Here is an 11,601-nt window from a genome sequence, read left to right as displayed (position 1 = left end):
GGGGAGTGGGGCTGGTGGTTAAATCAACAGCCAACAGCCAATGATGAAATCACTCACCTGTGTAATGACTCCCCCATAAAACCCCAAAAGGATGAGGTTCAGAGAGCTCCCAGGGTGAACACTTGCAGATTCGGGGTGTGGCCTGCTCAGAGAGGGCATGGAAGCCCCACACCCCTTCCCACATACTTTGCCTGATGCATCCATTCCATCTAGCTGTTCCTGAGTTATATCCTTTTATGTAAATGAGTAATCTGCAAGTAAAATGTTTCTCTGAGTTCTATGAGCTGCTCTAGCAAATTAACGGAACCCCAGGAAGGGGTCCTTGCAACCTCCAATCTACAGCCAGTTGTCAGAAGGCCAGGTGAGAGGCTGGACTTGTGATTGGCATCTGAAGGGAGGGGAGAATCTTGTAGCACTGAACCCACAACCAGTGAATCTGATGCCATCTCCAGATAGCGCCAGAATTGAGTTGAATTGTAGGGCACTCAGGTGGTGTCCCAGAATTGCTTGACATGTGGGGGGAACCCCTCCCCAACACTCTCTCTAGAATCTAGTACCAGATTAGTCTGTGTATGTAGAGATGAACAATATGGCAGAACATTAAGCTTTGTTGGCTCTAAGGGGAGAGTATATAGTCATGTATCGTAGCTATGGCAGTTAATTTTACCTTTCAACTTGACTAGGTCACAGTACTGAGATATTTGGTCATATATTACCTTGTTAGATGTTTCTGTTAAGATACTTTGCAGCAGATTAACATTTGAGTCAGCTGACTTTGAGTAAAGCAGGTTACCCTCCATCTTGTGGGTGGGCCTCAATAATCAGTTGACGGTCTTAACAGAAAAAGACTCATTTCCCCAGAAGGAATTCTGCTAGACTTGCTTCAGACTTGAACTGCACGTCAACTCTTCTCTGGGTCTCCAGCCTGCTCGCTCTTCTGCAGATTTTGGACATACCAGCCTCCACCATCTTGTGAGCCAATTCCTTAAAGTAAATAACCAATTGCCCAATATGCATGGGTCCATTTCTGAATCAATTCTGCCCACCGGTCCTTAACATTTCTTATAAAACAGGTCTACTGGCAACAAATTCATCTTTTCCCTGTCTGAAAAATTCTTTTCTCAAGGCTATTTTTGCTGAATATAGAATTGTAGGTCAACAGGTTATTTTTTCAGCATTTTAAAGGTATCATGCCAAGGTCTCTATCGTGCAGTTTAAGAAAAATGCAGTCATTCTCTGTATAGAATACGTTTTCATTTCTCCAGCTGCTCTTACAATTGTTTCTGGTTTTCAACACTTTATGATGTACTCAGTGAGGCTTTCTTCGTGTTATCCTGCTTGTTGAATTTCTTGGATATGTAGATTTATAGCTCTCATCAATTAAGAAAATTTTGACATTATTTGTTATGTATATAACTAGAGGCCCGGTGCATGAAAATTCATGCACGGGGGAGGGGAGGATCCCTCAGCCTGGCCTACCCCCTTCTCATAGTCCGGGAGCCCTCAGGGGATGTCCTACTGACATCCCGTGGGGAGCGGGCCTAAGCCGCAGTCTGGCCTCCCTCTTTGGGAGGCAACCGGGCTGATCAGGGGAAGGTGCCGCCCCCATCACCCCGCTGCTGCTGCCACTGCCAGCCCAAGGCTGCCTGAGCCCTGGGCCTTGCAGCCCCTGTGGCTTTGTCCAGATGGACATCCGAAGACATCTGCCCCAATTAGTATATTACCCTTTTATTTATCTTCCCTACCCCAACTTCTAGGACTCCAAGTATAAGTATGTTAAAATAGTTGATATTACCTCACAGATGGCTGACAGATTGTTCCATGTGGGGTTTTTTCCCTTTGTGTTTTAGAAAGCTTCAAGTTCACTGTGCAGTGACCAAGCCATAATCCATCCATTCCTCATCTAGCTAGTGACCAGAGGTAATCAAATAGCAGCACTGATTTTAAAAAATAAACCTTATACATTCTTGAATTATTGGTTTAAATGTATTAACCACAAATAAAATACTTAAGAATTAAGTTAGAAATGTGTAGTTTTTCAATATCTTCTTTATTGTCTATAAAATTAGTTTGTGCATATATACACACACGTGTAACGTTAGAGATGACAGTGAATGTGACACCAACAATGGGCTGTTGACCTCTTTTACAGAAGGTGACAGAGATCGGTGGAAATGCTTTATTGTGTCATACCAGTATACTGCAAGGGGTATTTCAGAATAATACAAAAGTCATCCACAGACTTGACTAAGTGAAGATCAACTGATCCAAATTCTTCCTTAGTTTTTCACAGCAATTGCTGAAAGTTCAAATAAGCTGATTTTTCCAAGAAAGATTATTCTAGTAACTTGGCGTGATCAATCCGTACAATGATCCAGTTGGGCTTCACTCCCTGTGTAAACTCCCTCTGAAACCTAGGAAGAAGTGCAAACACCAGTCCAAATCTTCTCAGGTAACTAATCTGCAAGTGTTAGAGGCAGTTTTTAGCAATACACTAATGGTCAATGGTAAATAAAAGGACTTTACCAATTCAACCACAAAAATATCCCCACAAAATTAGTACATTCTCAACTAAAACGAGTATTTTTAATGGAAGGATCTACACTCCAACCTCTGCCAACCCTGTGAGAAACTGGGGTTTTGTTATTAAATACTAGCTGTAACATATGCCTAATATGAGGGGAATAAATTGGACCATGCTAATGAACACAGCACTCTAGTGTTATCTGGCTTACATATGTTACATCAATCTTTAAAGTAACAGTGTTTAATGAGCTGCCCAGTGTCTTAGCAGGAAAGATCAGTAATTATAAATGGTATCTCAAAAGAGCAAATTCAGATTTCAATTAAGTAAGTGTTTAAATATATAATTATGTCTCCACTGACTTGTTCACTGCTCCAAATTTTATTAGCACAAAAATGCACAATAGTGTCTCTTTTAAGTAATTTGCTAACCTGCTAGACAGTGCTCCTTAAGGCAAGAACCCTTTAACTTTGCATTTGAACCCCTACCAGAGTACCTGCCAATGGGAGATGGTCAATAAACGTCTAGTGAGTGGATAGTCCGTGTGCCAATTACGGCAGATCTTTTTTTCCAACAAGGGCCACAACCTTGTCTCCCACCCAATAGGCTCCTCTGCAGTGTGGCCTTGAGGTGCCCCATAAGGAGGCGGTCTCCCCAGGTGCTTTTACCTGTGCAGGTCCTGTGACTGCTTTGACAAGTGGACTATGGTGGAAATGATGTGGTCCCATCCTGGGCATAGCCCTCTACTGGTTTAGCATCTTCTGACTTCTGTCTCTTGAACCCCAACCACCATAAAACACGTGACTAGCCTGAGACCACCACAAGCCCACGCCACGCAGAGAGGCCTTGGAGAATTCGACATTACGTGGAGAGGCCAAGGAGCACCAAGGTAACGCCCGTGTCGGTGACGAAGCCATTGCGGAAACGAGTCCTCCAGCCCCTGTCACCCAGCTGATGCAGGTGAAGCAGAGAATCCCCACTGCTCAGCCTTTCCACAATCCTGACCGTGAGACAGCAGCAAAATCAAAGGGCTATTTGAAGCTACTGCGCTGTGGAGTGGTTTGCAATGCAGCAATGGACAGCTGAAACACTGTGCAATTACATCCAGAAATACTACCGCCTTTCCTACTTCCGAACATTGCCGCGTCATGGCCAGTAGTCATTATGGCTTTTCCTCTTTATAAATAACTTGTCAAATTTCCACCCTTTCTTCCTAAAGCTCCGTTAGTTTTGTGATCGTAGTATGGCATGTGACAGACTTACTCATAGCTTGCACTAAGAAGTTGCTTAGTTTCCACGTTCTGATTCCCCAACTTAACCTGGAACACACCCGCTCCGCTTAAAGTTTCACTGGGGATGTTGGCACTGGTTAGATACCAAAAGCACATCAGGATGTTAACAAACTTCCTTCCTTAGGGAAAAAACATACACATACACACACAAATACAAATCACAATAATCTATCATCCATATATCCAAAATGAAATAGAAACTGGCAGTAGTTACACAGATGTTACAGATCAAATTTTGCACTTCTTCTAGTCTAACTTAACATACCTACATTGCTACCTTTTTATTTTCTTAGGGTAATGTCGGTTTGGCCCTCTTCTTGCATTGTAACAATAACAGTTACTATTTACTGAGCATGTACTGTTTACTAAGTATACTATATAGATTTTCAATTTGTGGCATTATCTAAAACTGTAACAGATATCTGTTGTCAAACCGAAAAATGAGGGGGGAAAACACTTCTTGCTACTAAGTAATTAACTTAACCCCAAATGCCAGAAAGAAGAAAGACTTCTATTCCACCTTAATTCACTTGGCTATGCCTAGTGATTATGACAACGGCTTGTGTAAAAATCAGGTAGTGACTATTGTGCTGAGATGCAATCTGAAATATTAGGGAAAAAAAAGTATTTATGAAAAACATGTTAAAGAACCTTTACAAATGTTTCAAATTAGCATGTGTATGAAAATGAAAAAATTTTAACTATTAAGAGTCCAAACCAGAATTGCCTTGGGAAGTGTGTAAGCAAAGGCTAGATCTCCTACGTGCCTGGCACATAACACATATGCAAAGATTTGTAGCAGGAATAAATAAGTCAATAAATTTTCAGAAATGCTGTAAGGAAAAAGTATGCATTGGACAAGATGAACCAGATAACCACTAACGTTCCTTTCAATGTTTTTCATTGTCTCCAAATATACCCAGTTTGGGAGTTCTACAGTTGATCTTATTTTCAAAACAGTCTTTAGCTGGTATTGTTTACTTTTTCTTTTACTCCTTACTCCTTCTACGTAACGTACAGCTGGACATTTAAAATTCTCAATTGTTTCCTTCGAGTTCGGAAATCTGACATACAGATATTTTTAACTGCGATATGGGAGCATCTTGTCCTAGACAGACTGTTTTCATAAATGTGACGATGCTCTCCCCTGTGAATTAAATAGCGGTAGGCCAAGTTCCAGATAAAAGGCATAAGAAGCTACTACCATATCTCAGCTCTTCCAGAGTTAGGTCTTTAAAGAATGAACATACTATTTTATCTGAAGTCCCATGAGTATCCATTTGTACCAACAAAGTCCCACTATGTCATGATCTTCCATCCAGTAGTTTTACCTGGACAACCGCGGATCACTTAAGGCCGCCTACGCTCCAGCATTACCTTTGTCGTCGTAGTAAATGGAGATGTCGCCTGCGGAGGTGTACACAATCTCATCCACGTCAGCAGCAAGGGCATCTTTGTGGCTGTCAGGTAGTGAAGTAACCTTTTCTTTCAACACAAGCAGCAGCTAAGTTTGAAAAAAGCAAACTGTAATTCACCTCTCAAGTTTTTGAAAGCTTTTCAAGAATCTCAATAAATTGTTCATGGAATGAATTTTCCTATTCCTATTTTTAAATTTACTACCATATTTACTCAGCTTCTAAAGCAAGGCTAAAAAGCATCTAATCATTCAACTAGGTAACTTATAACAGAACATTCTATATAAGAATAATCGAGAGAGGTCACATTTACTTTCTTATGCCTTAGCAGCAAGTCATTCAATGCTTTTATCCAAAAGGAATGATACAGGGACTCTGTTTTGACTGCTGGCACACACACTATTTTTAAGCATATATAAGGATAATGTACTGTATATATTACTTGGTTGCAAGGAAATAATACATTTATTTTTAAAGGAAAATTAAAAGTATACTTTACCTCTTTAGTCACAAGTTCTTCCAGCAGATCAAATTTACACTGTGATAGCAATCTGGACACATGAGCAAAAGCCTTAAAAAAAAAAAAATAGTGGAGGGAGGGTGGTGATTATTTCAATGCTCAAACTTAAATGGCCAAGTGTGACAGACCGTTTTATGATAAAGGTGATAAACAGTGTCAAGCACTAATATACCAATGTTAGGCACAACTCCTTCTAGTTGGTTGGCTTTTCTTTTCTCATATGGCCTTCCCACATATACAGTAGTAAGTGGGCAGACTGCTAACTATGTATCCACTCTCAGGACCTGGGAAAAGACAGTGCGTGGTGTACACACTAGGACCTGAATAAAAATCCTCTATATATTTCCTTTTAAAATAATGATGGAGTAATCAACCATTCTGAGTGTTATATTACTCGCCACCTCCTGCTTAATCAAACATAAACAGAAGCTGAGAAGCAGTAAAATCTAAACTGTACTGAGAGTCCAAAGATCTGGGTTGTAGTCTGAGCCATTAAGCCAGGTAAGCAGGTTGGGGAAAGTGGCAGGAAAGATAGAGTTTGCACTCTACTACAGTGGATTTCAACTTTGAAGTAAGAGGCCCCATTTCAAAGTGGGGAGAGCAAACTGCAATGCTCCACATGCCTGGCAGTGAGAAGTGAAATGGTGCATAACCTCGACCCGTCTTCAAGTAAAGAGGAAGGCAGTAAACGGACAAGGGCAAGCATGATGACGGGTAAGAACTGGACGCTGGGGAGCAACCAGGAGAGCCGCCTCAGCCACCCTGGAGGCCCAGGAGGGCTGTCTGCAGGAAGTACCCTCTAAGGTGAAATCGGAAGAACTGGAGGAGAGCGGATGCACAGGCCTGTCAGAGAGATGACGTCACCTAATGGTTAGGGGCTGGACTGTGTTCTCCCCAATTCCCATGTTGAAGCGCTAACTCCCAGAACTTCAGAAGGTGGGCCCTAATCCAACTGACTAGTGCTCTTATAAGGGGAAACTTGGATACGCAAGGAGACAGCAGGGGCACACGTGCACAGAAGAAAAAACCGCGTGGGGACACAGAAAGGAGGCCTCAGAAGAAACCAAACCTGCCAACCCCTTGATCTTGGACTTCTAGTCTCCCGAACTGTGAGTAAAAAAACTTCTGAGGTTTAAGCAACCCAGACTAGGGTATTCTGTTATGGCAACTGTAACAAACTAGTATAATAAAGCTGAAGTTCGAGGAAATGTACAAATCTAACTGGATTCAAGGACCCCTTGCAAACACCTTAGGGTCCCTCAGGGTTCAGAGACTCTATGTTTTAGTAAGCCTTCATGTGTGAAAAGGGGTGATATTTTGGTAAAAAGAAACAAAGACCGTAACCATCATACTGAAACCCAACCATTAGACTCCACTTTATGTGGCCAAGGAAGATTACACCTGAACAAATTATCCCATATGGTAATAGCACACCATTTGGAGGCTGCCCTAATAAGGAAGGCTTTGATGATACAGGATTGTCTAACCTGAAGAGGCTTCGAAGAAATAGCTCTCTTTTTCAAAGCAAAAGCTAAAAGGTGCAAGCAAAATACTGGAAAACAAAGAGTATATGATTCATGTGGTTTGAGGACAATAGGGAAGATGATCAATATGCACATATCAGTGGTGTGATACTGTGACGTAAGAAATACATACAGTAAAACCTTGATATTATGGACTAATTTGGGTAAGGGGCTGTACGTTAAAGTCAAAAGTCCGTTATATAATAGAGTAGGTTTTCCGTATGCATATGTTAAAAAATTGACAACTTAGTTTACCTGTTTTTACTTATGTAGACACGTAATCTTAAATTTACACTGAATAGGTCTAGGAAAAGCATGCATTCACCAGTCACCACAAGTAAACAAAAGCACACGGCTGGGGCGGGGCAGACGGAACATCAGCTGCACACGTTAAAACTGCTGCAGGAAGCCCCACCACGAGACAACAGAACCTATTACTGCAGGCGATGCAGCGTGACCATGTGTTAACCACTGGCTAAACACTGTTTTCGAGTGGTGATTCCTGGATTTAAATATGGAGACTATAGTGGTAGACATATAATGTTTATGTCAATGTTTTTTCCAACACAGGCCTAATTTGCTAAAATTTGTTAAAAATAACAGTGAGCCCTAACTGGTTTGGCTCAGTGGATAGAGCGTCAGCCTGCGGACTGAGGGGTCCCAGGTTCGATTCCAGTCAAGGGCATGTACCTTGGTTGCGGGCACATCCCCAGTGGGGAGTATGCAGGAGGCAGCTGATCAATGTTTCTCTCTCATCGATGTTTCTCTCTCATCGATGATTCTGACTCTCTATCCCTCTCCCTTCCTCTCTGTAAAAAATCAATAAAATATATACTTAAAAATAAATAAATAAATAACAGTGAGTTAATAACAAAAAAAAATGACCTGTTAATTTAATTCTAAACAAATCTTGTTTAAAAGCATTTTAAAATTAGCAGGGTGTTAATTTTCACATATGACATACAGATCAGAAATTTTGTTCGTTAAATCTGAAGTACAACAATCGAGGCCCACAAAATCGAGGGTTTACTGTATTTGGTCTTCTTCTGGTTCCTGGCAGAGCTCCTGAAGAAACCCCTTTCAACCACCCCTGAGTTTAGGCTAATGAGGTGACTCAGGGAAGATGGGGGTTGTCAGAGGAACCCACTATGGGATTAGAGGTTTGGAACTTTCAGCCCCACCTCCAGGCTTTCAAGGAGGATACAGGTGCTGGGGATTGAGTTAATCATCAAGGGCAACGTCTTCACCCATCACACCTCTGCAATGGAAGCTCTGTAAAACCCTAAGGGAAGGATTAGGAGCTTCCGGGTGGGTGACCCTCGGAGATGCGGGAAATGGGGTGCACCTGGAGAGGGCATGGACCCGCCACCCCCTTCCCACATACTCTGCCATGTGCGTCTTTCATTAGGCTGCTCCTTTCAAATAAACCAGAAATAGCAAGTGATGCGCTTCCCTGAGTTCTGTGAGCCATTTAGCAAATTACTGAGTGATGTGGGAACTCCCGATTTAGTAGACCAAAAGTGTGGGAGGCCAGGACTTGGGCGGTGTCTGAAGTGGAGGCCGTCTTGTGGGAATAGTCCCTAACCTGTGGAATCTGCATTAAATCTGGGGAGTTAGTGCCAGTTGTAAGTGGTCTGATAAGGAATATCTCACCTGAAGTCTTCAAGGAAACAGCTCTACCCTCTTTTTCACAGAAAAGGCTAAAATGTGCACCAAGATATAGGGAAAAACACAGGATATGATTAATGTGACTTGATGGCAGTTTTAGGGAAGATAGCATGTCATGTATACATATCAATGGACAGCAGGGTCGGTGGAGCTAATACAGCCATTGATAGCACTGGATCACCTATGCCCGTGACTCAGGTGATGAATAGCTTGCCTAGGTGGTACTTAACCATCACCATTTTAGTGACTCTGCAGAACCAAGACTGCTTGTAGAGTGGGTCACAGGATGGTGCGCCCCAGCAGTCAGTAGCTCTATGCATCCTTGAACCAATCATTTCACTTTTCTGGAACCTGGTTTTCTCATCTGTAAAGGAGGATTAGACCAGAATGATAAACCCTAAGGTGCCTTTTCATTTTCATATTCTATCATGAAAAACTGAAATTCTCCATCTGAAAGATATGTCAAGTAACCACTAATTTAACGGAACTGCCAAACATTTGCTACAGATGACCGAACATCCTTTTGGACATCAGAAGAGCCAAATACATAAAAATTGACTTATAAGAGACAAAGCTGCATACAGACTAGCTGATGAAGGGGTGGAGATGCTACTTAATAGCAAAGGGGGAGAGGAGCTAAAGGATTCCTAAGATCAGAGAGTGGCTAACAAGTGCCCATGCTCCCGTGTTCAAAGCCCGACTCCTGCTCATGGTAGGGAGATCCCTTCCATTTCTCAACACATAAATGAGCTGTCACGTGTCATGAGGTAGACAAACTCACATGCCATCAGTGGGCATTGTGGAAAACAGTAGGATCATGCAAATTTACCTCTGCATGGCCAAATGATTCTGAGAACCGACATGAGCAGAGGTTTACCGCTTATGACGCTGTTAATCAAATCCTCTTTGCTTTTTAATTTTTTTTTAACAAACACATTAATCAGTCAGTCAAGAGTTGACTCAGGGAAGGAGTTAATATTGACACTGATTCTAACATTTAATTTGTAACTGACAGGTCTAATAAATACATGCAAATGACTGTTTATAGAAATGATCTGAAATAAATTAGGGGCAAATATATCAATAGCAGCATACAACCAACTGTAAAATGATTACACGGATGGCATAATTTCCAGGTACAAGGAGGTATGAACTGGGAAATACACTATGGCTTCTATGGTTGAACAATAGTTCTGAAATGTTTGGGAATGACAAACTTTCTAAGAGATTCGAGAGAGAGTTACAGATGAACGTTCATCCTAGAAAAATGCATGTACTGGTATACACAAAATCTGCAAATCTCAGCGCCCAAGATGACCACATGTGGCGAGGGTAAGGTGGCATATTATCAGCCACCCAGGAAGAGGGACAGGGCTGTCAGGGTCAGGACCGGGTGCTGGGCCCTTGTCAGCAACCAGGCTGCCTCATGAAAGTCTCGGAAAGGGGAAACTGCTCCTGTCCAGGTTATTCCTTGGGAGTAGGACGGGGAGCGGTGGGAGTGCGGGTAAGAGGAATAAAGCGCAAAGGAGCTCTGGCAAGAGCTGGCAGGAAGTTTCGTCTTTTCTCCCCAAATGACATCGCAGCGCTTTAGAAACATCATCTCGTTTACTCTTCAAAACAACTGTACCCACTAATTCACTTATTCAGCGACCAGGTGCCAGACAAGGCCTTGTTCCATTTTGCAGAAAATCACGTTCAGAAAAGAAAGCAACGTGCCTTTCAAGCGGCAGAAATGGGCTTAGAGTGGAGAGTGGCAAGAGTAACTGGGGGACTTCACCCTCGTGTCTCAATGGGGCCTCGGGGGGCCTCGGCGACCACGCACACAGAAGCAGACGCCCCCTTTACCGTCAAGAAGCGGCCGGAGGGCTGGGCGCCTGGGTCAGCGCCCACGGTCATCCGGGGCCCGGGGGGACACCTCTCCGCTCAACACCCGGGACGCGCCCGGGGTGAATGCACAGAGGCGTACAGGTCAACCCCGGGGAAATCAACAGACCTGCTTCGCTCCCTCCGAGAACTCCTTGATGCTGAACTCTTTGTCGAAATAAGCCCAGATAAGGAAGGCGAAAATTCGAGTCCGAACCCAGTTGATGGGGTTGGAGAAGCCCAGAATGAGCATCTTGGTTTTCTGGCGCTGCTGGGGCGGCTCCTCGGTGCCGTAGCCGCGCCGGGGGCAGACGGGGAGCGCGGGGAGGGCGGCGGGGAGGCCCGCGGGGCTGAGCAGGGGACGCCGGGGGTCCCGGGCCGGCAGCGCCGCGGCCCAAGGAGCTGGAGGACATGGGGCCGTGGTCCAGCCGAGGTGGCGGCGGCAGAGGCAGCAGAGTCCGGCCAACGGCGGCCTCCCCTCGGCTCGGCCGGGGGACCGCGGTCTGGCGGCTCCTCCGGGCAGAGCCCCAGACAAAAGCCAGCGGGGTAAAAGGCGAGCCGCCAGCGCCATCTTGTGACCTTTCACCCCTGCCGGTGCTGCAGCGAAAGCACGCCGGCGGGAAACCAACCCCCGCCGCTGAGCTCCTGGGAGCGACTGGCGCGGGAAGCCGGCCCGCTGCTGCCACCGCAGGGCAGCCCGCCGCCTCCCCCGCTCCCCCTCCAGCACACAACCCACTGGGGCCGGCGCCCCGCCGGAAACCCGCCGCTCTCGCGAGTTCAGCGGCCTCGCGGGCCT

General features: G+C 44.4%; 1 protein-coding gene across 4 annotated transcripts; it reads right to left on the bottom strand.

Moving 5' to 3' along the window:
- Positions 1-2,017: 2,017 nt before the first annotated feature.
- Positions 2,018-11,573, bottom strand: MAIP1 (matrix AAA peptidase interacting protein 1). Of its 4 annotated transcripts, none has more exons than XR_013814087.1 (5): positions 10,936-11,573; positions 5,731-5,802; positions 5,194-5,320; positions 3,788-3,889; positions 2,023-2,414 (listed from the first exon to the last, which is right to left on the bottom strand). XR_013814087.1 is itself a non-coding variant. In XM_079782160.1 (5 exons), the coding sequence occupies exons 1-5, from the start codon at positions 11,374-11,376 to the stop codon at positions 2,449-2,451; spliced, it is 801 nt and encodes a 266-aa protein (XP_079638286.1). In that variant the 5' UTR covers positions 11,377-11,573; the 3' UTR covers positions 2,023-2,448. The 4 variants fall into 4 exon arrangements, 3 of the variants coding, with proteins under 3 accessions (XP_079638287.1, XP_079638286.1, XP_079638285.1); XM_079782160.1 differs by having other exon boundaries at positions 2,023-2,461; positions 3,788-3,935; XM_079782159.1 differs by having other exon boundaries at positions 2,025-2,414; positions 3,788-3,935; positions 10,936-11,572.
- Between the last annotated feature and the right edge of the window lie 28 nt (positions 11,574-11,601).

Source organism: Cnephaeus nilssonii (assembly GCF_951640355.1).
Source record: "Cnephaeus nilssonii genome assembly, chromosome: 10".
Classification (NCBI taxonomy): Eukaryota; Metazoa; Chordata; class Mammalia; order Chiroptera; family Vespertilionidae; genus Cnephaeus; species Cnephaeus nilssonii.
The sequence above is the reverse complement of the archived record's forward strand: the minus strand, read 5'-3'. Positions and strand labels throughout refer to the sequence as shown.

Bases quoted from the DNA above. Each gene is read 5' to 3' on its own strand.
- MAIP1 (XM_079782159.1), bottom strand. From the start codon at position 11,376: ATGGCGCTGGCGGCTCGCCTTTTACCCCGCTGGCTTTTGTCTGGGGCT. The intron at 5,803-10,935 runs GTCTGTTGATTT...TTTTTTTTTAAG, and splicing joins TCTCGGAGGGAGCGAAGCAG to GCTTTTGCTCATGTGTCCAG. The intron at 3,936-5,193 runs GTAATGCTGGAG...TTTTTCCCTAAG, and splicing joins CATTTACTACGACGACAAAG to GAAGGAAGTTTGTTAACATC.